At 33.6% G+C, this 26143-nt stretch overlaps 2 protein-coding genes across 13 annotated transcripts in view; both read right to left on the reverse strand.

The window, feature by feature from the left end:
* Positions 1–163: 163 nt before the first annotated feature.
* Positions 164–18161, reverse strand: pld4 (phospholipase D family member 4). Of its 2 annotated transcripts, none has more exons than XM_084097086.1 (12): positions 17134–18161; positions 16658–16812; positions 16421–16499; positions 14773–14942; positions 12887–13070; positions 9581–9701; positions 8908–9035; positions 7229–7429; positions 5744–5883; positions 3596–3761; positions 2906–3002; positions 164–715 (listed from the first exon to the last, which is right to left on the reverse strand). In XM_084097086.1, exons 2-12 carry the CDS (start codon positions 16663–16665, stop codon positions 516–518), a joined length of 1494 nt encoding a protein of 497 aa, XP_083953212.1. In that variant the 5' UTR covers positions 16666–16812; positions 17134–18161; the 3' UTR covers positions 164–515. The 2 variants fall into 2 exon arrangements, with proteins under 2 accessions (XP_083953212.1, XP_083953213.1); XM_084097087.1 differs by having other exon boundaries at positions 16658–16685; positions 17746–17806.
* Positions 18056–26143, reverse strand: part of cep170ba (centrosomal protein 170Ba) — a 44461-nt gene continuing 36373 nt past the window's right edge. For 8 of the 11 annotated variants that reach the window (XM_084097076.1, XM_084097081.1, XM_084097079.1 and 5 more), the window contains 6 exons: positions 25534–25660; positions 24027–24131; positions 23858–23946; positions 21107–21200; positions 20047–20098; positions 18057–18651 (listed from right to left, as the gene is read on the reverse strand). In XM_084097076.1, coding sequence (XP_083953202.1) covers positions 18470–18651; positions 20047–20098; positions 21107–21200; positions 23858–23946; positions 24027–24131; positions 25534–25660 — 649 coding nt within the window. In that variant the 3' untranslated portion in view covers positions 18057–18469. Of the gene's footprint in view, positions 18652–20046; positions 20099–21106; positions 21201–23857; positions 23947–24026; positions 24132–25533; positions 25661–26143 lie in introns of all 11 variants that reach the window. The other 3 variants (XM_084097077.1, XM_084097083.1, XM_084097084.1) reach the window with 1 other exon arrangement.

Consider the following 26143-nt stretch of genomic DNA (forward strand, 5'->3'; position numbering starts at 1 on the left):
TAAGTCAACCTAAAAAAACCCATTATTTTCAAATATAATTTAAAAATTCCAAGTGACTGTGTGTGTATATATATATATATTAGTAAATATATATTTAGTAGGCTAAATAAAGTAATTATTTGAGGAGAAAATGCTGATAATGCTTAATAAATGCTTAATAAAATGCTTAATAAAAAGATGTTTATTTTTTGTGTATACAATTACAATGAAATACAAACATTAATAATGAAAAAAATGAAAAAAATATATATAGAAAGTTGAAACACTGAAAATGAAAAACACTGAAATGTTATTACATTCCATCTAGGTCAATTTAAATACTTATAAATTTGATTGAATTAGAAAATAATTTTTCAAATGGAAATGGCCAAAAGGCTTCCCTTATTTAGAGACATGCAAATAATATATATATATATTACAGTTGTTTAAAACGTGAGATATATGTGACATTTAAATGTCAAGTTTCATGCTTAAAAGAATTGCACACGTGAACTGTGAGTTGTAAGCGTGTGGATCTACGGTGTGGATCTGGAGAACACACAGTCCTGGTTCAGCTTGAGCTCCGCGAGCGGGACGGCGAACGGCGAGTTCCAGTCTCGGTCAAACACTGCACTCAACTGATGATGGAAAGAGTTTCCCAGCAAAGCATCCTGGGAAACCACTAAGCCCACTCCGGCAGTGCTGTTGAAGTAGTCAGCTGACCAATTAGATGTTCCTGAACACAAAAACCAGTCAGTTCAGTTCAGCATCAGTGTCAGATGTTCATATGAAACGTATACATATCAAACTATATGTTCAGGGCTCGGCTTTAAGCCGTCATGTGCAAGTAAATCAGTCATTCGAGTAAAAATGTTGCTTGTCCGGAAAAAAACTATATTTTTGTGGTGTAAATATCATTTATTCTGAAGCAATATTCAGTTTATATCAGCTTTGATATGTTTAAATCTGCATATTTGTGATATTTTCTTGGAGGGCTTTTTTTTTTTTACCTTTATAAAGGGCATTTTTATTTTCCCTAATCCTAATAAATGTATGCTTCATCTTTCATTTCAAATTCTTAAATTTGATCAATAAATTAAATTAGAATTATAAGGAAGAATTAAGACACTATAGGGCTGTTACCAATCAAATTAAATAATTTACACATAACATTATTTAATGCAGTTGTAATTGTTCAGAGATTGTTTTAAATATTGTTTTGAATATACAAATAAGAAATGTTCGGGGAAAAGTATACTTTTACACTCACAAAAAATATAAAAACTCCACATTTAGAATTTTTACCGCAGTGTTAACTGTGTGTCAGTACATTATACATTATACATTATTATCCACTATCAATCGCCACTTACAATACATGTAATAAACTCAGAGTCATTCTCGCATTAATGTCGAGCCCTAATTTACAGTACCAGTCAAAAGTTTGGAAACATTACTATTTTTAATGTTTTTGAAAGAAGTCTCTTATGCTCATCAAGCCACCAGTTAAAAAAAACAACAAAAAAAACAGTAATATTATGAAATATTATTACAATTTAAAATAATGGTTCTCTTTTTTAATATACTTTAAAATGTAATTTATTTTTGTGATGCAAAGCTGAATTTTCATCAGCAAGTACTCCAGTCTTTGGTGTCTTATGATCCTTCAGAAATCATTCTAATATGCTGATTTATGATCAATGTTGGAAAAGTTGTGCTGCTTAATATTTTTTTTATAACCTGAGATACTTTTTTCAGGATTATTTGATGAATAAAAAGTTAAAAAGAACTGTATTTATTTAGAATAGAAATCTTTTGTAACAATATACACTACCGTTCAAAAGTTTGGGAACAATAACTATTTTTTTTTAAAGAAATTAGTACTTTAATTCAACAAGGATGCGTTAAATTGATAAAAGGTGATGGTAACGATTTATATTGTTAGAAATGTTTTTATTTTGAATAAATGCTGTTTTTATGAATAAATGCTGTTAACGTTTTACTCATCAATGAATCCTGAAAAAAGTATTCCAAAAAAATATATTAAACAGCACAACTGTTTCCATCATTGATAATAACTGAGTATCAAATCAGCATATTAGAATGATTTCTGAAGGATCATAAAGACTGGAGTACTTGCTGATGAAAATTCAGCTTTGCATCACAAAAATAAATTACATTTTAAAATATATTAAAAAAGAGAACCATTATTTTAAATTGTAATAATATTTCATAATATTACTGTTTTTTTTTTTTTTTTTAACTGCAGGCTTGATGAGCATAAGAGACTTCTTTCAAAAACATTAAAAATAGTAATGTTTCCAAACTTTTGACTGGTACTGTATATGAGTGCAGTCAAATCGATTAATCGCATCTAACATAAAAGTTTGTGTGTGTTGGGCTTAATGGGTACACTTACCCTAGTGTGTGTGTGTGTGTGTGTGTGTGTGTGTGTGTGTACTTGTACAACTATCTTTGTGAGAACCCGTTTGAGTTTTAGCCCATTGGAGTGAGGACAGAGAGAGTAAAGGACATGTTGGCCGGTCCTCACTCTCTGAGAGCCTTTAAGGGCCTGTTTGAGGGTCAAGACTTGGTTTTAGGGATAAGGTTATAATGAGGTTAAGGGTCGGTTTAGGGTCAGGGTTCGGGTTAGGCACTTAGTTGTGATGGGTAAGGTTAGGGTAAGCGGCTAGAGATTGCATTGTGTCAATGAATGTCCTCATAAAGATAGATGTACAAGAATGTGTGTGTGTGTGTGTATGTATGTGTATATATATATATATATATATATATATTTAAAAAAAACACAGATAATCATAGTAAATTATAGAATATAAAAAATACCAATGTTAAAAAGAATCCCTTAATAGCTCTTAGCATCAACATTTTATTAAATTACTAGTAAAAGCGCAGTGAAATAACTCACCCACATACGCCACTCTATCGGTCACCATATATTTGTTGTGGTTGACTCTGGTGTAGGGGATGTGCGACTGGTTTCCCACTGGAATAATGAACAGCCTCTGTGCAATAAAACAGGATAAACAGCATTTCAGAACAGGTTTGTACAGGCGTCATCCTCCCATGCCTGCCTTCGTTTACATCAGGGCTGCACGATATTGAAGAAAAATGCGATATGCGATAACTCATTAAATAATGCAATATTCCATATGCGATAATGCTTAAAGTGTGTAAAATAAACTTAAATTATCTTTAAAATATATTTAAAATTATATAACCTACATACGTGTTTCACATTCTTTCTGTGACAAGAAAGCATCCCTACAGCTTCTGCCAGTGAACATCAGTGTTTTACTGTGGTATAAGAAGTGTTATGTTAACATCAGTGTAAACCTCGGGGTTCAGGTTATCCTACATTAGGGTTATTAAACAACAGAAACTGAATAATCAAATGTAAAAATAAAACACTGCTTAGTTTTCACTGTATGAATGAAATATATACTGATTCTTATTAAAGCTACAAGAGTTATTCAGCCGAGTGATTTTCTCTTTGTCTTTTGTTCATTTTTGCAAGTCGTTGCGATATGCATATCCAGATATATACATTTGCAATATTTCGATATATTGTGCAGCCCTAGTATTTACATGGACTCACCACTGCGATGTTAATGTTGTTAGACGGGGAATGGAGAGCATCTAATGAGCGGAGGAAAGGCCAAACGGACGGGTCAGTGTCTCGACCACAGCTGACCAACACACACACGGACACGTTCCTCTCGAAGGCGGAGCGCTTCAGGGCGTCTTCAATGACCGGCCAGTACCTGCACCAACACACACACAGCAGTGTGAACGCAGCTCATGACAGGAAACTCAATGCATTAGAGTTGGAAACATTGAGAATCAACATTTTTTGTTTAAAATAGAGATCACGATTCTGAACAGACAACTAAACAAAATAAGTCATTTACTAGAGGTTCTAACAAAATGCTTAGTGATGCAGTCTGTTTAAAAAATATTTAATTGATTTTAATTTTTCAAATTAATGATTCAATGACTCATAAATACTTCACTTGTTTTGTAACTGGACGAATCAGCGTTTTGAACGAATCTCTTGAATGAATGATTCAATGACTCACTCATAAAAACTTCACTTGTTTTGTAACTGGACAAATCAAAGTTTTAAGTGAATCTCTTGAATGAATGATTCAATGACTCACTCATAAAAACTTCACTTGTTTTGTAACTGGACGAATCAAAGTTTTAAGTGAATCTCTTGAATGAATGATTCAATGACTCACTCATAAAAACTTCACTTGTTTTGTAACTGGACGAATCAAAGTTTTAAGCGAATCTCTTGAATGAATGATTCAATGACTCACTCACAAAAACTTCACTTGTTTTGTAACTGGACGAATCAATGTTTTAAGTGAATCTCTTGAATGAATGATTCAATGACTCACTCACAAAAACTTCACTTGTTTTGTAACTGGACGAATCAATGTTTTAAGTGAATCTCTTGAATGAATGATTCAATGACTCACTCATAAAAACTTCACTTGTTTTGTAACAGGACGAATCAATGTTTTAAGTGAATCTCTTGAATGAATGATTCAATGACTCGCTCACAAAAACTTCACTTGTTTTGTAACAGGACGAATCAATGTTTTAAGTGAATGTCTTGAATGAATGATTCAATGACTCACTCACAAAAACTTCACTTGTTTTGTAACTGGACGAATCAGCGTTTTGAACGAATCTCTTGAATGAATGATTCAATGACTCGCTCACAAAAACTTCACTTGTTTTGTAACAGGACGAATCAATGTTTTAAGTGAATCTCTTGAATGAATGATTCAATGACTCACTCATAAAGACTTCATTTGTTTCATGACTCGATGGATCAGCGTTTTTGAACGAATCTCTTGAATTAATGATTCAATGACAAACACATTTTTAACAGTCTCCTGTCGCCACCTACTGGTGTAACGATGTAATTTATACAATCTTTATTTGAAGTGTCAAGTTACTTTCAAAAGTTGATTTGCTGTATTTTGATCACTACCGTAGGTCAGCGTTTACTTACGAACTATAAACTTTTACTTCTGAGATCAACTGAATTATTGTAATACAGAAATAATGATACTGTGTTTGTGAAGCGGTTTCATACCTATACGTGACATCTGCATTAATCGTGCAGCTCTAAAATGCATTGAAATGTCAGTGCAGAGCTGCTTATTACAACTGAATTGAATTTGTTTCATAACTGACGAATTTTGCATCCGACACAGATATGAAACTGAATTGAATCAACTTTGAATTTAACTGAGCTGAGTAAACGGCACTATTGTTTTCTGTACAGCTGAATTGAACTAGTTTCATAATTGATGAACTTTATACAGTTAATGAACTGAACTGAATCAACACTGAACTGAATTGAGCTGAATAATGACTTTAGAGCTGCTTCACAGCTGAAAATTAAATTGATCTCATATTTGATGAAGTTTGCATCAATTCTGTAAATAAAGCTGATTAAAGGATTAGTTCGTTTATGATGGACGGACGCACGTTTTTGAGCTTTAATCTGTTGGCTGCAATCCACTGCCATTATAAAGCTTGGAAGAGCCAGGATATTTTTTAATATAACTCTGATTGTATTCGTCTGAAAGAAGAAAATCAAATCCTAAGATGACTTGAGCGTGAGTAAATCATGGGCTAATCTTTATTTGAAAGTGAACTACTCCTTTAAAACAGTCTGTGTTGTATAAACGCTATAGAAATGAAGCTGACTTGACGTGAAACTCACCCGTGATGATGGAAGTACTTGGAGGCGGGATAAAACTCCATGACTGCCACGTGTATGAAGTCCTGCGCGTCTCCGATGGCCGACAGAATGGCATCGAGGTCTCGGGTTCGAGAGACCGGACAGAACGCAGGCGGAGAGGCCTGAGGAAGAGGAGAGATGATGAAGGCTCGTTTTTTTTTTATATCAAAAATGCAGTAAAATTGTGAAATATTATTATAATGTAAATCATCTGTTTTCTATGTGAATATACAGTAAAGTGTAATTTATTCCTGTGATCAAAGCTGAATTTCCAGCATCATTACTCCAGTCTTCAGTGTCACATGATCCTTCAGAAATCACTCTAATATGAGGATTTGATGCTCAAGAAACATTTATGATTATTATCAGTGTATAAAACAGTCGTGCTGCTTCATATTTTTCTGGAAACTGAGATGCATTTTATTTCTCAGGATTCTTTGATGAATAGAAAGTTCTACAAGAACAGCGTTTATTTGAAATAAAATCTCTTGTAACATTATAAATGTCTTCATTTTGAACAATTTAATGCGTCCTTTCTGAATTAAAAATGAATTTTTAAGTAGTAGTGCATATCACCAGTTAATTTGCCAACATTTCACCATTTTGAGACTATTGGATTTCATTTAGATAACCATTTCCATTTTTAATTTTTGTAGTGAACTGAGTAAATATTGTGTGAAATAAACGCACATCTCATTTGCTATAAATATCAACATCATATCATCGATTAGTCTGTAGATATCAGTATCAGTCATTACAAACCCAGGAACAGGATGACATGATTTTATAAAACAACAGCAACATCACTATAGTAAAAGGTGCAGATATTCAATAAATTGTTAAATTTATTAATACTACCTTAATAGGCGATAACCATTATAGTGTTTAATAACTTTTTTTATTTATTTTTTATTACTTTTTATTGTTATTTGATATATTTTTACTTGCCTTTAATTTATTTTTTCTTCGATTTTAATAATTTTAATACTTCAAGGCGACATTTCTAATTTTAATTTATGCATTTCAGTTTAAATTTTTCATCTAATTTTTTTTTTTTTTTCAGCTTTATTTCCCTGACCGAAAATGATTTTCAATAGTTTTAGTTAACAATAACAACAGACTGCCAAGCATCATTAGTACAGAATGTGTGTCAAACGTCTTCAACCACGCCTCATCCAATCAGAACTAGTATTATAATAGACCTCATGTAGCTCCGCCCTTACGGTTTGTATTTCCACAGCATGAAGGAAAGATCTTACATATTTATAAATGAACTGCTCGTTTTAAAATCTTCCCGGTCTAACAGATAATTGTTCTGACATCCGCTTCAAACATTACAATGCTCAGGATAACTTTCATTAACTAATTAATCATTAATATCATGCGCATAATGTCAACAAGCATCTCTAAAAGACTGTAACTGAATGTGTGTTTGTGAGCCGTGACGATCTGAGCGCGTGTAATCACCGTGATGTACACTCGACTGGCTACACCGCTGAGGTTGAGTGGCAGCGGATGCTCCTGGTTGATGAGGGTTTCGTAGGAGGACGGCCACGGATCCGGGATAGAAGTGTTGGAGCGACCCATGACCCAGTACGACTGGAAGATCTTGTGCAGGTCGGCAGCCAAACCACTGGAGTTATAGATCACCACACCGAGCTCTTTCACCTGGAGAGGGTTATCAGACACACACACACACTCACGTCACATTCATCACAATTAGAGACTGATGAAAATATCACAGCTTTCAAAACATCTTCCAGCTCTTCCACTTAATACTTTTGCAACCAAATGGACATTTTTATCTTGTCTTTATTTTGATTATTTTGACAGTGTTAATGCCAACTGCATGCATTTTGGCACAGGTGTGTATTTTTATTGGAATTTTACTATTTCACCCCAATTTCCTTTAATAAATCTATTTTACGCCAGTAACACTAAATAGTTTCACTCAGGACCTTTCGGACAAAAAATGTCCCCATTGAAACCAATTTTTAATCCCGGGGCCATTTAACTATAAAATGATGCAATCTTTGCAAACAGACTTTCATTCTGTTGGCAAGGCTTTAAAATTTAAATTTGTACTATTTTTTCCCAGATAGCGTCATTTTCTCAGGTTTGGCCTATAAAGCAAATACTCACTTTATTACTGTTTTCTGCTTATGCATATTATAGAGCCAATTTGATAAATTATGCAGCTATAATTGTGCGAGTGTGTTTGTATGTATGTCAGAGTATGTGTGTTATAAAAAAAAAAATGTGTGTGTGTGTGTGTGTGCTTGTAATATCTGAGAGAGAAAAATTCAAAATCCGAGTTTTGCTGCATCTAATGGGGAAAATGTGGTACTGCGGCCAAACAAAATCTTACAGAAAGCACATTTTTTGAGATATCAACCTCAAATTTGGAACATGACTTGTTTAGATTTATGACTTTGACTTTCTAGCAGTTTTAGACCTCAACATGTTTCATAAAATATATATTTTATATAAAATAATGCTCATAAATCATTTTCATAAACCCCTAAAACTTTTTTCTGGTTTCACTTTTTAAACTTTTTTTATTTATTTCAACAATAACCAACCAAGGGTCTTCTTTAAAATGAGATCAAACTTAAGTCTGTGCTCCCTCCCAAGCTTCAATTTGTTTTAGACAGCTTCTTTCTAATAAACATGGCAGTGTATATTGCGAAAACTGGAAGTAATTGCTGAAGCTCGTCTACTGTAAATCACTGTGGATAAAAGCGTGTTAAAGTCCCCATGAAATCAAAATTGACCATATTTACTTTGTTTGCCTAAATTGATCGTTTTGTGGTGAACAATTCATCCATGCAAGTCAATCCACACAAAAATTTTTTTTGGCTTCGTAATCTTTAATCAAAATCTGAAAATGCCCCTCCCCTCTGCATTGGAGGACCTTCCCTGATGACGTAGGTTTGAGGACTTGGGTTGGGAAACGCTTAACCACTCCCCTCAAACCGTTAGTCTGTTATGAGCAGAGATGGAGAGGAGGAGCGCTAGAGTAAAACCCTGCCCTCTGTTCAATATTCCGTTTCACTGGGAAACACGTCACAACACTGGAGAAAAGTCGTTTGCAACTTCCGGTTCACGGGGACTTTAAATGCACGAATGCATATGTCGGGTCTTACCTGCGTTAAAGATCTCCAGTCCATGTTGGCGCTGCCGATGTAAACGTGTTTCCCGTCCACGATCCAGAATTTAGTATGAAGGATTCCTTTAGTCAAGCGGCCGAAGTTCACTCGTCGTATCTGTATTCCTACATGAAGAAACACACACAGTTAGGACTAAAGGAAATAAGGACTAATTTCAGAAGTTAATCAAGAGTAGAAATATAGAAGTGTTGAATAAAGACTTGCGACTAATTATTTAAAGTCCCCCTGCAGTCGATCATTTCCTTAAAACTCATCTTTGATCACCAAAATTACGTCTTCATGCCTTAAAATATCTTGAATGTAACTCGACACCCTTGCCTCATTTAGTATGCGTGGTTCTATGAATATGCAAATGAGCCCCGCCTCCACTCGCTCACTCAGCTCAGAGATCCACTGGTTGACGATCACACGTTGATCTGATTGGTTACAAGGTAGTTTGTGACGTCAGAAACACCAGCGATTTCAAAGCGTGTTTTTGAGACTGTCTTTGGTTCACTGCAGTTTTAAGGAGGAAATACTCAGCAATGCTGTCGACTTATGAATTTACACATGGTTATTAAGACATATAAACAACATTAAAAGCTGGATTTTCACCACAGGGGGACTTTAAGATAAATAATGTGTTTATATGGAAGGCACAACCCCTGACCGTTTTCTTTCAGGATTTTAAGGTCTGTTGAATTGCGAGCCACAGTCGGGATGCTGGTCACCACTCGCACAGACACGTTTCTAGACGGTAAAGCTCTGAACTCCTCTAAAATCTCTCTGCCCTGAGACACAAACATGACGTTGACAATCAAAAGGTTCAATATGAAGGTAATATGATGCCATAAAGAATCACATGCGCAGGGTAAGATCTGTGAAAGTGTACATAAGATTGCAAGCGTAAATTGTGCAAGAGAAGATTTGTAAAGGTATAAATCGCATTTCAAGTGTAAGAAAAAAATATTTGCAGCATTTTACTGTTATTCGTAAGTGTAATGTATGTATTGTGAAACTGCAGCTTCATGCTAACGCAAAATAAATATGATCTGTATTCCTCACTTCCATTTTTCCGCGCTTACAATTTTGGCATGTTTTTTTCCGCACAAATACGGCCAAAAGCATTGCAAGCCTGTGAACAGCAATTTGAAAGTGAAAACAACAGAGTCAGGAACTCACAAAACAGATTGATCGTGTAAAACCAACCTTTGTGTAAACAAATAAACTGATGCAAATGTCTAAATGACTTGTTTGTGTGCGTGGGGCAAAAAAGTTCCCGACTTGTACAGTTACGTCTTTCTTTTAGCAGCGCTAACAGTTTTGGCACGATTCCTTCACTCACTAAGTTTTGCAAGCGCGAAGACGAGGGCGGGTCCACCTTCATCATGTAGCCAATCAAATGCGGAGCTCGATGACTCTCGTTTTACTCATATCTGATTGGCTCAATAAACACACCATGTTAAATAAATAAATAAAATAATGATTGCTTAAGGCGAGACACTACAGGTGAATAGGGTAAAAATTTTAACTAGCAGATATCACCATGAAACTTTCCCAGTTGATTACCTACATTACGATGAGAAAAAAAATGTATTACAAGTTTTCTGTAATTTAATGTTTAAATGTGCAAATTAGGCAATATCTAATTAAATATGCACAAAAACGAAATATGAGTATTGGATAAAGCCAGGTTAAAAATTATTTTTTCATAGTGTTCACATATTAGATGGGGAAAAAAATACAGAGGGATTTATGGATATCTACTTTTGTTATCCTGTAAATCAGCAGGGCCGTGCAGAGACCTCTGGAGGGGAATGTGCTCAAAGTATAAAAGGGGGCACATGGAACAAGGCTTTAAATGGGGCTGTGTTTTTCCTGGCTCAAAACGAGGCGGAGGTGGTAAAATCCTAATAATGTATTTTAATAATAAGATAATAAAATTTGTATTTTTTTGTAGATCATCATATAGCCTAATGTGTTTCCCACAGTATTTTTGTGGGTTGAGCTCGCTACCTCTAGGGGGGTCCGGGAGCATGCACCCCTGGAAGAAAATTTTGTACATTTTAAAGATAAATTCATTAATCTGGTGCACTTTGAGTCACCCAAATCCACTGTTAAAAATAAATAATCCACCCGCAAACTGCCCATATTCTTTGATTTAGATATCTGCATCTGATCATCACAATACAATTATTCAAATTCTTAGTGTTAAGCATGATAATATGGTAACATATCACACTGTAGTAGGCTGATTTAAAATTAACATTTATTTAAAATAAAAGTTCTTCTTTTGGCAAAATTACATTTCCTTAATAGCCTAAACAGAGGCTTTACTCCCTTCAAACTTAAATTGTCAATGTTTCATTACATCACTGTTTGAAAACACTAATTTTTTGTACCTTTATAAAGGGCATTTTTCCCCTAATTTTATTAAATGTTTGCTCCATCTTTCATTTCAAATTCTTAAATTTGATCAATATATTCAATTAAAATAATAAGACACTAGGCTGTTACCAATCAAATTAAATAATTTACATTGAAAAATTATAACCGTATTAAATTAGATTATTTTAAATATTTTTGAATATACAAAAATAAGGAATGTTGAAAAGAATGATTCTTTATGAAACTAAACCGCCAGTAGGAGGCGGCAGGCGACCGTCTTAATGAGCGAGTCATTGAGTCATTCATTCAAACGATTCGTTCAAAAAGCTGATTTATTCAGAATGAGGCAGTTTATGAATGGGTAATTGAATCTTTGACTCAACCGATTCGTTCAAAACGCTGAATCATTCAGTAATGCAACAAGTGTTGCTGTGAGATGCGCGATGGTTCTGCGGTGAACTTTGTTTGGAACTATTTTCGCTGCTGAACAGAACAAAAACAGTCATTGCGTCTAAAATGTAAGTGACTTAATTTTAACTATTTGTTTATTGACCTGTTATGAAATCAGTCTCGGTTTCAATCTTGATGGCATTCAGGAAAACAGTTACTTCTACAGCCTACACACAGCAATATAAACAACATCTCTGCATGCTCTCTTCACGTCGTCCTTGTAAAATAATAATAATAATAATAATAATAAGTAAACAAACATCCAAATCACTTCGCTGAGAATGAAACGCCACTTACCAGCAGCCGCAGAGTTGAAGATATCTTCTGGTAGTGCGCATAGCCGCGCGAAATTAAAAAATGTGCGAATTTTTTTTTTGCAGGGTGGTTGCGGAAGACTCATTAATATTCATTAGGGAAGTCATCCCTGATTGGTCTTAACCCCAGTGACGGGTAGGTTTAGGGGCGGGGTTGGGGTAGGTCATCAGACCAATCAGGGATGACTTCCCTAATGAATATTAATGAGTCTTCCGCAACCACCCTGCAAAAAAATTTGCGTCCCGGATGAGTTCGTCAGGTGAAAGGTCATCATGTGGGGCATTTTATTTACGGCTAAATTATTATTAATTAATTTTACTAATAGTTAGATTGGGCAGGCATCCACAAAAGGGCCTTTAATTACAAAAAAAGGAGAGGAAATTTTGCCTTGACAAAAGGGCACTTTGGGCACCAAGGGGCAAAGGGGCAGGTGCTCGAGCACCCAGGAGAGAGAGAGAGCTTTCTAACGGTGTGTGTGATGGCAGGGAGCAGACAGAGATCGCGGAGCGATGATTTACAACGCCAACTTTTGTTGAATTTATGAGAAATCTACAGACGCAAACAGACAAAGTGTAGTAAAATAAAGACCTAAATGTGTATTTTGGACTTTTTTTCACCACAAGTCTGAAAGAAGACATGTTATTGAAGACAAATATGCAAAAATCTCACCAGTCAAAAATATGTTTTTGCCTGCCGTGTCTCGCCGCAAATTCACAAATCTTACCCTGCGCATGTGATTCTTTATGGCATCATATTACCTTCATAGTTCAAAACCACCAGTATTTCCACGTTTCTAACAGTGTTGAGTGTGAATGAGTCTCACAGCTCTGTCGGTGCTGGAGTTCACGTTGATGTCGTCAGCCGTCAGGGACCAGTAGAAAGACGCCACTTCGATTTGTTTGGTGGCCGAAGACAGAAGATCCTTCCAGGCTTCAAACAGGCTTTTTCCAGCACTGGTGTTTCTCCCGTAATCCATACTGAGAGGAAAACTCTCGACGAGAACAATCCTGGGAGAAAATAAAGCATGTAATTTCGGTGTTTTGATCTTAATTATTCAATTATTCTTCATAGTGAAGCAGAAAACACACAGTTGGCTTGTTTTAGAAGTAGATTCATTTGAAGAATTCATTACTCATGGAAATGTGGTAAAGTTATGTCATTGTGCATAAAGACTGCTGTTATCAGGATACAAGTTCAGTCTCAATACAAATTCACCACAGCATGATCTAAAAATATCAGTTCTCTTACATTTCTCTCAAAGCAGAGTTATTCAATGCTTAACTAACTGAAATAAAAAATAAATAAACTGAAATGTACATGTGTGTATAAATATACATACATACACACAATTTATTATTATTTTTATTATTAAGGTTATTTCTACTAAATCGTGTATATATATATATATATATATATATATATATATATATATATATATATATATATATATATATATAATACGTTTTTATTATTAGTGTTAATTTTGTAATTTTTTAAAACATGGTTTTATTTCAGTTAGCCTAATAGCTGGTTTGATTTGCATTGAGAGATGATCTTATGGAAAGTACTCCATGCCAATCTCTAGGTATGGTGAAGGCTATGTGATGATGTGGGGATATTTTAATTCCAAAGGCCAAGGGAACTTTATCAGGATGCATAGTATCCTGGATCCATGAAGAAACTGGCCTTTAAAAATAAAAATCTGCCTTCCTCTATGGGAATTTAACATAGCGGTGTCCAGACTTATGCACCATGTATTTTAAGGAAGAACATTTATTTATTTACGATACATTATTCATTCACAAAGAAAATTGGTGTCCTTAAAGGATGGATTTTTCCTAATTTCTTTAATTAAGGCATTAAGTTCAATTTCCAAAAGATGATTTTTTATTCCTCTTTTTAGTCAACTTTAGCATGGGTGTCTAAACTTATGCATAGCACTGTATACATATATATACATATATATATATATATATATATATATATATATATATATATATATATATATATATATATATATATATAAATAAATATAAATGTATATATATATATATATATATATATATATATATATATATATATATATATTATTTGCTATTATTAGTTATTAGAGTTGTTATTGTTAACTAAAACCCTAAAAAATAAATAAATGTAAATAAATAATGTAATTAATTAAGAAGTAAAATAAATGTTAGCTGAAATAAAAAAATTAAAAAGATATATATATATATATATATATATATATATATATATATATATATATATATATATATATATATATATATATATATATAATATTATGGCAACATTTCTCATTTCTCACAAGTACTAAAATAAGTAAACCGAGTAATGTTATGAATTTAGAATAAATGTGACTGAACAACTTTTATACTTAGCAAAAGTTCAGCACATATAAAAATTTTTTTGCATGTACTCTGAGTTGATCTTGATCACAATATTTCAATTGTCCACTAATATGTATGTCAAAGAAATGTGATGACGTGAACTGTTTGATGATAATTGTGGTTGTATCTGGTTGGAGGGGATTTAACTTGGGAAATTCTTACAAGTTTAATGAAGTTGAATCTAAACTAAAGGTCAAATCTCATGTAATCAGCAAAATCAAAAGACAAAGAGAAGCTCGTCTAAAACTCATGAAGTGCTGATGGTGACAGGAAGTGAAATCATGAAAACAGGAAGTTTGCTCACCTGCTGTCCTCACTGGGGACGGAGTAGTTACAGCATGTGTGATGGGGACTCAAATCATCGTTGATTTCATCTTCATGCTTTGATATCTCTATTACCACGATGGCCAATAAAATCCCTAAAACGATCAAACATCCAGTGGCCACCAGGACAGAAACAGAGCACTTTGATTCCTGCAAACAGAAAAACATCACGTCCATATTAGATATAAATCATCAAACCTGTAGATGAGATGATCTGCTCTTTAAAGGGTCTATATGTAGAATTCAGAAACCCTTGTTATTAGCGATATAGTTAACGAATATCTTTGCAGCGATATAGTTAACGAACATCCTGACACCATCCACGCCGCTGAAGAGCGATGTTTGGATGATAGTAAATTGTGACTGAGGCTGTCAGTCTCTTAACTTTCTGCCTTGCATCTCCTAGTGCCGCACTGAAAATAAAAGTCATACAGATTTGGTACAAAATAACATGAGTAAATATCACTTTTAATATGTAACTTGACTATTTATATTAGATTATGTTAGACTTATTTACTTTTATACTTCTTTGTGTATTTGAGAGTAAATACCTTTTCTATATTAGTCTTATATAGAGGGTTTGTATGCTCTAAAAACGTAGGCTATATGTAAATTCATGTTTTGTATAAATAATAAAGCAATGATAACTGATCCAGATAGCACACGTACGCCTGCAAGATGTCTGTTAAAGATCACTTCATCTGGAAAGCATCTGCTGTTTACGGACATCTGATAGACATCTTTAAGATGTCAGTTTAACATACATTCTAAATCATTACATCTTAAAGACATCTTCTAAACGTCTATTTGACATCTGACAGGAAACGTCCTATAGACGTATTGCAGATGAGCAAACACTCTTAAAAATACGTCTTCCAGATGTAAACACGCACATCAAAAAGATGTCTCCATGATGTATGTGTGCTATAATGTGATGTGTGCGTTTAATAAATTATTACAGTACAGGATCTATTATAAGTGTTAGATTTTTTAGAAGAAAATCAAGATTAAGTAGAAAATGTGTTTATTGTACAGCATCGTTTCAACGTTAGACAAGCAAAACAATTTGATCGATTTTATGTTGATTCTATAACATTGTTTCAACCAACTGAAATCAACATCGTTTCAAAGTTAGGAAAGCAAACCAATTGTTAGTTTTAAATGGTGTGTCTAACGTTGGTAAAACGTTACTTCGATGTTCGATACTTGTTCGTTGTTTCGATGTCACGAGAAACGTCGTTTCTACGTTGATTTAATGTCAGTTTGCTAAGTGGGTAAATATGTGCTGCGCTTTCCTCTCAATAACTAAATAAACAATAAATGACAGAAAGCAGTAGTTCAGAAAACATCTGATCTCATCAGCGATTCACCAACATAACGTCGTCGACGACAGATGAGGTAATTAAAAGAGATGTTCTCGGGAGCGCGCGTAACCGTCACTTCATTTTGATTTTCCCGGTAAAAACGTCTCGATTCCTTCACATAAAAATCAATCTACACATGCATCCAAAGTCACCCTAGAAAGTCGGAGAAGGTCTTGTTTATTAAGTTTCGTTCACAAATTGGCAATAAAAAGGTGACTAATACCTGAAAATGATTACATACAGCCCATTTAAAGCGTCACTTACCTTGGCATTTGACACATAATTGTCATGTAAGCTCTGATAGGAGGAGATCCGTCTTTGAACATCTCGTAAGCGTGAATATCTAAAAGTAGAACATGTAAAAGCTGACTGACATCGACTAACTGTTCAGAGAAAGAGTTGGTACAAATATACATCATCCAATCTACAGCTGAAACGTGTTTATATTTCTGTAATAAATCAACAAGTTATAGGGTGCGTGATAAAGTGCAGTGAACTTACTCAGACATGATGAGCAGGTGTTTGTTTTCTTGTGGTGAAGCACAAAGGGAAATATTCTCAAATAGTCATTAGTTCCTCATTCGCTTTTCATTTCTGTTTTTTATATTTTATGACACTTTAACACTTATGTAATGTTCAAAAGGGCTTTCAAACATCTAAGGGCAATCACATCTTGTATATAATTAACTGACATAAACAAGTTTTATGGAAAAGAAAATTACACAGGTAATAATTACAATCGTATACACATGCTCTACAACATGGTATTATCAAAATAAATGAAATACTCTTATAATTAATAATAGCTTGATTACAGGCTTGGATCTTCTGTGAGTTAAATGCACAGACTTTAAGGCAGCATTTGTTAATAAACCACACTGAAAAATATTTGGTATAGGATTACATTTTAAACAATTTTCACTCAGAAATTGTAAATTTCACTATTAAAAAAGAAACGGCAGGTGACAGAAATAAACAGAGTTAAAAATAATCACATCTTGTATATAATTAACTAACATAAACAAGTTTTCTGGAAAAGAAAATTACACGGGTAATAATTACAATCGTATACACATGCTCTACAACATGGTATTATCAAAATAAATGAAATACTCTTATAATTAATAATAGCTTCAGCTGTGCTTAAACACTGACATCAAAAACAAATGCTTTGATAAGGAAATCAATTCATTCAAATCAAAGCACATTTATGCATCAAAATCGGTTTTAAAATATGATTGTTTATGAAATTTGAAAACAACTGGTAAAATTGCATAAGGAGGATCACAATTAAAGGTTGATTACAGGCTTGGATCTTCTGAGTTAAATGCACAGACTTTAAGGCAGCATTTGTTAATAAACCACACTGAAAAATATTTGGTATAGGATTACATTTTAAACAATTTTCACTCAGAAATTGTAAATTTCACTATTAAAAAAAAAGAAACGGCAGGTGAAAATAAAGAAAGACTGAAGCAGTATTTTCTTGTAAAACCTCCAACAATCTTTGTTTACAACTTCGATGTCTAACACTCAGACATGTTAATATATTATAATATACTGTATGCATGCTGAATAATATTTCATACCTCATTCAAGTGCACTTGTGTTTGTCCGAACACACGTCATCCATGCATTAAAGACCATGAAAGAGTGTCAGAAACTCCTGACTGCTCAGAGTTTCACTTTCATTTTGGCAGAAACAGGAGCGCAGCTTCAGTTGCACATGTAAGCATTTATATGGAGGGGCAGGAGCTTTAAACTACAGTTAAAATAACTAGTCAGGGTCAATAACCAGTTTATACTGATCTGAGATTCATGTAGATCAACATCATGAGCTCATTATGATATCAGACTAAAATCAGAAAAACATGGAAATAATGACAAAAGAACAAAAGTTACATTTGAATTCTTTAATGATCTTTAACATACAAATACCCTGTCCGACAGAGACAAAAAAAGATTTAAATAATCATGTAAATTACCTTATATTTCCATAACAACCATCAAAAAAAAAAAAAAAATCATTAACAGTGTATTTACAGTTATTACATGTAATGCCAAAATCTGTGCGGATTCTCAATCATTGCATTATGAATGCCACAAGCTGTTGAAATTGGTTTGGAGCAATTATAAATGTGCAAATATGTTAAACGTATCATATTCTCTCAAATGCCTGAGATTTTTATCATGAGGAGCTCGTGCCAAACCAGCGATCGGTCTAGACGTGTGATTCTGAACAGCCTACACAGATTTAGACTTGTGCTGAAATCATTAGCAAAGTGACGAGTGATGATCCACACGCAGGGATGGTCATACCAGCGCCCCGTCCCGGTCTGAGCTTCTGAACATGCGTCGGGTGTTCGGTGTCGGCCCTCCTCCTCGCTGTGCCGATCTCGAGTCCCGGGACGAGGCTCTGGAACTGCGAACCCCAGCCGAAGGAAACGTCCTGCTGAGATCCGGGTTTCCTCGCGGATCTATGATGGTGTTGATGACTGAAGGAGACACGAGCGAGTTATCTCTCCATCTCAAGCTCATTTCAGGAGTAATGCCAAACATTTTATGAAACAAAATGATTCTGGTTCACATGGACACGCGGAAGCAACAAAAAAATTCTGTATTATGAATTTAAGGCCAGACAAGTCCTTTGTTGAGGTCAATTTGTAAAGAAAGACTACACACCTGCGCATTATATATATATACATATACATATATACATATACATATACACACATATATACACACACATATATATATATACATATATATATATACATATATATACATACATACATATATATATACGTGTGTGTGTGTGTGTGTGTGTGTGTGTGTGTGTGTGTGTATATATATATATATATATATATATATATATATATATATATATACACACACACATACACATATACACACACACATATACATATACAGTGCAATGCATAAGTGAATACACCCATGCTAAAGTTGACTAAAAAGAGGAATAAAAAATCATATTTTGGAAATTGAACTTAATGCCTTAATTTAAAAAATTAGGAAAAATCCAACCTTTAAGGACACCAATTTTCTTTGTGAATGAATAATGTATCGTAAATAAATAAATGTTCTTCCTTAAAATACATGGTGCATAAGTGAGTACACCCCTATGTTAAATTCCCATAGAGGCAGGCAGATTTTTATTTTTAAGTATTTTTTGTAATTTTTTTTTAGGATACTATGCATCCTGATAAAGTTCCCTTGGCCTTTGGAATTAAAATAGCCCCACATCATCACATAGCCTTCACCATACCTAGAGATTGGCATGATTTTATTTCAGTTAGCCTAAAAGCTAGTTTGATTTGCAATGAGAGATGATCTTATGGAAAGTACCCCATACCAATCTCTAGGTATGGTGAAGGCTATGTGATGATGTGGGGCTATTTTAATTCCAAAGGCCAAGGGAACTTTATCATATATATATATATATTCAAACACATAATATGCATGTGCACGCCATCAGCGTTTTCACAGATTCACGTTTTTGAAATTTACGCGGAGATGATAAAGTAAAAAAACAAACAAAACTCTTGCACATTGGAACCTGTTTTAAAGTTTGCGTTCTCGGGCACCAAACATCATTTTCGTGCAAATGAACGGCCAGAACACATTAAAAGTTTCTGTTTCCAGTTAAAACGGTGTCCTGCAAGTTAATAACTAATGATCTCTGCAACGGAAGTGAATCAATCAAAACTAACTTTAGCTGGACAATAACTTTATTCTAGAGCTGCTGTAAAGCCTAAACAATCTCTGTTACTGTAATCTCCTGTTATCACTGTAAAGCTGCTGTGAAACAGTCTTATATTGTTAAAGCGCTGTATAGATGAAGGTGAAGAGCAGAAAGAGCATCGACTGACCTTCCAGCTGCTTCTGAACTCTCCTCAGCTCTTTGAGAATTGATGCAATTTCCTACAAGACAAGCAAGGAGAGAAAATGATTCAAGAGCAATGACACATTTATTACAAACAACTATTCAGCATTACAAACTTTACAATAAGGTTTCAGTAGTTAACATGAACTTGCAATGAACAATACGTCGACAGCATTTATTAATGTTAATCTCAACATTTACTAATACGTTTTTAAGAACAAATGTCATTTCTGCACTGTGAACTAACATGAACATTTTACATATTATCACTTACAATAGTAAATAAATGCTGCAAAAAATATATTTCTCATTGTTAGTTAATTCATGAACTAATGTTAACAAATGTGACCTTATTGTAAAGTGTTACCAAACACTTAAGATTTAAACCAGATTCATTATTGTTAACTAAAAATAAAAACTTTTTTCATTACTTGATAATATTGTAGATATTCAGGTGTTTAAATATTATTTTAACTATCATTTTTTTAATATAAAAACCTATTTTCAGCATTTCTGAAGAACTTGAAGTGCTATAAAACTAACGCTGAAATAATTATTTTTATAAAAACTATATAGACAGAGACTGTTTTTTAAAATTATTTATTTTTCAAATAAAATAAATTAATAAACAATGTTAAAGGTTTTTATATTTAAACATTATTTTATTTCAGGCAGTTGCCAAGGCAGCATTTCTCATTTTTGTTTAGTTAAACTTGAAGTACTAAAATAACAAAACTAACACTGAAATATATTTTTTTATAAAAACCATATGGACAGATTTTTTATAAAAAAAAAACAAAAACAGAGGAAGATTACAACAATTTAACAATTAAAAGGAATATTAATAAAACCTATAAATGTATATCATCAATGATCCTAAAATAACACTCATATTAACATAATTTTCCGCATAAATTTCTCCCTGAATTAAAAAAAGAAAAAGAAAATGTTTTTATTTATTAATTCATTCAACATTACAATTGGTTCAGTGAAGTTCAGACTGTACTTGGTAACATTTATTCAGGGAAAGACGAAAAGAGACTCGCCTTGTTGGATGTTTTCAGCGGTGGAGAATCATCAGCCGCATTGATTTTCGCCTCCATTTCACTCAAAACATCCATCTTATTATGAAACAAAACCCTGAAAAAATATGACAATGTGTAAAAATTCAAAAATAAGCCTTTAAATAGCTACAAGAAAATATAAAAACAGGGTAAAGGTCCTTTCACACTGGACGCGATTTTTTTGAACCACGAATAATTCGCGCGATGGTTTCATCTTTTGATCAGCTGTTTCTGTAATGAGCGCTTCCACACCGAACGCGAATGTGCTGCGGCGAAAAAATGACTGATTTTTTCCGCTTCGATGTCGATATTTTTTTTTTTTACTTTTGCGGCGACAGAAAAGGCTTCAGCCGATCACATACTAAAGGACAACGATTTGAAAGACGATGTGTGGCGTAGCATTGCCAACCAACTCGGTTATCACGACTGTGAGTGTGTTGTGTGATAGTTTTAGTCGTTGTATAGTCCTGTGGTGTGTAGGCTAGCAGGCTAATCTACATTTGGGATAGAAAGCTAACACTATTATCGTCAAAGATAGAGACAAAGACCGTGTTTACTTTGAAAATGTAACAAAATGTAGTGAGACTATTTATATGGCAAGCCATTTTAGCTTAAATTGTACCCAGCGTTACTCATCATAATTGCATTTTTACTAGTAAGAATTCAATTAGAGAGCTCTACAATTCAATTATTACTAGTAACAATAACAATTACAGAGCTCTCTAATTGAATTTTTACGAGTAAAAAAACTAATTAAAGATATGTATAATTGCAGAGCTCTGTAATTGAATTAACCCTTTAACTGTCACCCCCCTTTTTGAGAATGGACCTTAAAATGCACTATTCAAGCTTAAATGGTTGTAATTCAAGAATGCTTATAGAGTATAGACCTAAGTTTGGTCTTGTTTTAAAGGGAAAAAATAGCAGATTATTGCTGAAGTGAAAGCCCTTCAAAAAATTAAAGTATGAAAAAGTTATGGAAGTTTAAATTTACATTAAATCAAATATAATTTATTTCATATTTTTATTTTATATAAAATATATATTTTACAAAATATGTTTTACAAAAAAAATACTATCAAATCAAAGCCATATATCTAACCAAGTTGTGTTCCAAATTTGGAGTTGATATCACAAAAATTGAAGTTCCCATGAGATTTTGTTTAGGCGAATTACCAAAAATAGCCACCGGGTGTCATTGAATTCCATTGAATTTAACTGTACGCATTCTACCATTACAAATTAATAAATTTCTGTCCAAATATCACTTCTGTCACAAAATATGGAACCTTGAGACTCAGACCTTTCTGACAATATGTGTTTTGTCAAGATTAGAAAATATTTTGATAATAAATTATGAAACATAATGATGCCCAAAAGGGGAGGAGCCTAATAAAATAATTTAGAGTACCGTTTCTATGGTAACACAATGTCCAATTTCAAAACACTTTTCACAGGATGAATTCTGAGATCGTAAGCTTTCAAATGATACCTAATTTATGATAACTACTAAAATATGTAATGTAATAAAAAAAAGGCGATAAAAAAGACAATATTATATTTTAGAGGATAATATATATATATTATACTTTTTAGAAGATAATATTATTTTATATTTTTTTATTGACAAATACTAGATTAAATGTTTTATTATGAACTTTTAGCACGAAAACCAAAGTTTCAATTATTAAAAGTGTGTGCGTCGACTTTTTGTGACAAAGGTCAGAACTCCTGTTATGTAGTTTTTTTGAGGTGCGCTCTTGTCATAAATTCATCTATTAATGTTCCTGCATAAATTGTAACAAAAAACAGTGCTGAAATATCTATTAAGGAGCCTTAGACCTTTCCAACGATATATAGTTTGTCATGACTAGATTAGGATTTAATAGTAATATAGTGAAGTAAATTTAGTTTGCCCGTATACGGGCAGGTGACAGTTAAGAGCTCTGCAACTGCATTCTTACTAGTAACAATTCAATCGTAGAGCTCCGTAATTAATAATGAATGAAGTCAATGGAGACATATGACTAGTAAAAATTCATTTGTCGAGCTCTCTAATGGGAATTCTTACTAGTAAAAATGCAATTACGACGAGTAACGCTGGGTACAATTTAAGCTAAAACCGCTTGCCATATATTTAGGGCTGCTTTTAGTATACTACACATTCTTTGTGTGATATCTACAGTTTCTAGTTGAATGATTTTAACTTGTTACTAGTGTGTTACATGTAATGTGTATTGACATTACAAAACGCACTGTGTTTAGTTGAAGATGCAAAAAAACTGTGGAAAAACCCCAGGGACACCTATGAGAGAAAAAGGAGAGAGGAAAAGGAAACTAAAAGTGGACATTAGCATACTCCCCTTCAGACTCTCTGTTCTTTAAGATCTCTTTTAAAGAAAAAGAAAAGCTCGTCTTCACTGGATGATGATGATGATGATGATGATGATGATGATGATGATGATGATGATGATGATGATGATGAAGATGAAGTGTCCATGTTTGCTCAGCTGTCGGCGCGAAAGTTTTGGAATGTTGAAGCTCTGAACGTCACAGACGTCGCAAATTCGCGTCGCGGCTGATGTGAATGGTTTTGACGTGAACTATTCGTACGCGAACTACTCACTTTTTCATTACGCGTCCGGTGTGAAAGGGCCTTAAAATATAGTACATAAACACACATCCAAAAAAAACTACATGAATATCATCTTGTGAAAAGCAAACTCCTCTCACTTGATTTTCTCGGTCAGTTGTTCAGTGTTCTCGCGGATGGCCAGAGACAGCTGGGACACGGGATTCAGCATCACGTCGTTCAGCGTAACCTGACAGGAGAGGAACGAGGTTTACAGCTTTACTGACAGTGAACAACCCCGAACCGTCACCCGAAGAGACGCACTGATACCTCGTCTTGCCCCGCACTCGGTCCCTCGGACTCGTCACACACCGGCGCTGCACCTGGAGACTCCTTCTGGGAACTCACACTGGCTTCGGGAATCTGGTGCCGCAACTGAAAGAGCATTAAACAGCGTAGTGATGAGTGAATGTGGATAATACACGAGACGGCCTTCATTAGAGAAAGAAACCTTACAGTGCATAACATTCAGAGTGTTTTATGTCAGCATTCAAAGCTATTTTCACGGCAAAAATTCAATTACAAAAATACAAATATCATATAAATATAATAAAAACCAAACAGACAAAAAGAGCAAGTCATATTATACAAGATTTTTTGGTAACACTTTACAATAAGGTTCATTAGTTAACTACATTAGTTAACATTAACTAATAATGAACTGCACTTATACAGCATTTGTTCATGTTAATTTCAACATTTACTAATACTTTATTAAAATCTTGTTAACATTAGGTAATGCACTGTGAACTAACATGAACAAACAATGAACAGCTTTATTTTGATTAACTAACATTAACAAAGATTAACAAAAACAGTAGTAAATGTATTGCTCATTGTTAGTTCATGTTAGTTAATACATTTACTAATGTTTAATAAAGGAACCTTATTGTAAAGTGTTACCGATTTTTTTAATTAACGTGATAAAAAAAAAAAATCCAAAACCTTTTCAGGCATAATCTTGCACATAAAACACAAGAAAACATCAGCTGTTTTAGATGTATATGATACGTTTATAACTATACACAACCCATCAAAAGTTTGAGGTCAGATATGATTTTTGAAAGAAGCTAGTATTTTTGGTAACACTTTACAATAAGGTTCCTTTATTAAACATTAGTAAATGTATTAACTAACATGAACTAACAATGAGCAATACATTTATTACTGTTTTTGTTAATCTTTGTTAATGTTAGTTAATAAAAATAAAGCTGTTCATTGTTTGTTCATGTTAGTTCACAGTGCATTAACTAATGTTAACAAGATTTTAATAAAGTATTAGTAAATGTTGAAATTAACATTAACAAAGATGAACAAATGCTGTATAAGTGCAGTTCATTATTAGTTAATGTTAACTAATGTAGTTAACTAATGAACCTTATTGTAAAGTGTTACCGTATTTTTATTCAGCAAGGATGCATTAAATTGATTTTTAAAAAATACATTCGTAATGTTACAAAATATTCTATTTCAAATTAATGCTGGTCTTTTGAACTTTCAATTCATCAAAGAATCCTAAAAAAACCCATTTATAATGGTTTTCATCATTTATAATAATCATAAATGTTTCTTGAGCATCAAATCATCATATTAGAGTGATTTCTGAAGGATCATGTGACACTGAAGACTGGAGTAATGATGCTGAAAATTCAGCTTTGATCACAGGAATAAATTACACTTTACTATATATTCACATAGAAAACAGCTTTTCTAAATCATAATAATATTTCGTTATTTTCCCCCTGTATTTTTGATCGAATAAGTGCAGGAACAGTACCTCCTCGTGGGCAGATACGGCGGGTCCCATCTTGTCTGTAGAAACACTCTGAGCTTCTGTATCTCCAGCAACATCATGAATCTCTTGGGCCAGAATTGCCAAATCTTTGGCCAGGTCCTGACTCAATCTAGCAAAGAACATGCATAAAAATGACATTTTTAAGAGAGGCAATTTGACATCAAAACAATTATTTAAAAAAGTTAGGGGCAATGCAGTAGTACAGGTAATGTTTTTATTTCTTTCTTTTTTTAATTAAAGGATTAGTTCGCCTCAAAATGAAAATTTGCTGATAATTTCCTCACCCCAATGCCATCCAAGATGTCCATGTCTTTCTTTCTTCAGTGGAAAAGAAATTAAGTTTTTTGAGGAAAACATTTCAGGATTTTTCTCCACACAATGGACTTCAATGGCAACCAGAATGTTGAAGTTCAAATCAATGCCGTTTCACTGGGCTCTGCACGATCCCAGCTGAGGAATATGGTCTTATCTAGCGAAACGATCGGCCATTTTCTTTAAAAAAATAAAAAAATATACTTTTTAACCACAATTTTTCACCCTTCCCTACCTTTATTGAACCGGAGTACACAGACAAATAACTTAGAAAGATGAC

The sequence above is a fragment of the Abramis brama genome (assembly GCF_963993115.1).
Source record: "Abramis brama genome assembly, chromosome: 21".
NCBI classification, from domain to species: Eukaryota; Metazoa; Chordata; class Actinopteri; order Cypriniformes; family Leuciscidae; genus Abramis; species Abramis brama.

Excerpts from the sequence above, each read along its gene's own strand:
- pld4 (XM_084097086.1), bottom strand. Across the intron at positions 5,884-7,228 it reads CCAGTCGAGTGTACATCACG|GCCTCTCCGCCTGCGTTCTG; the intron begins GTGATTACACGC and ends CCTCTTCCTCAG. Across the intron at positions 716-2,905 it reads CGATAGAGTGGCGTATGTGG|GAACATCTAATTGGTCAGCT; the intron begins GTGAGTTATTTC and ends TTTTGTGTTCAG.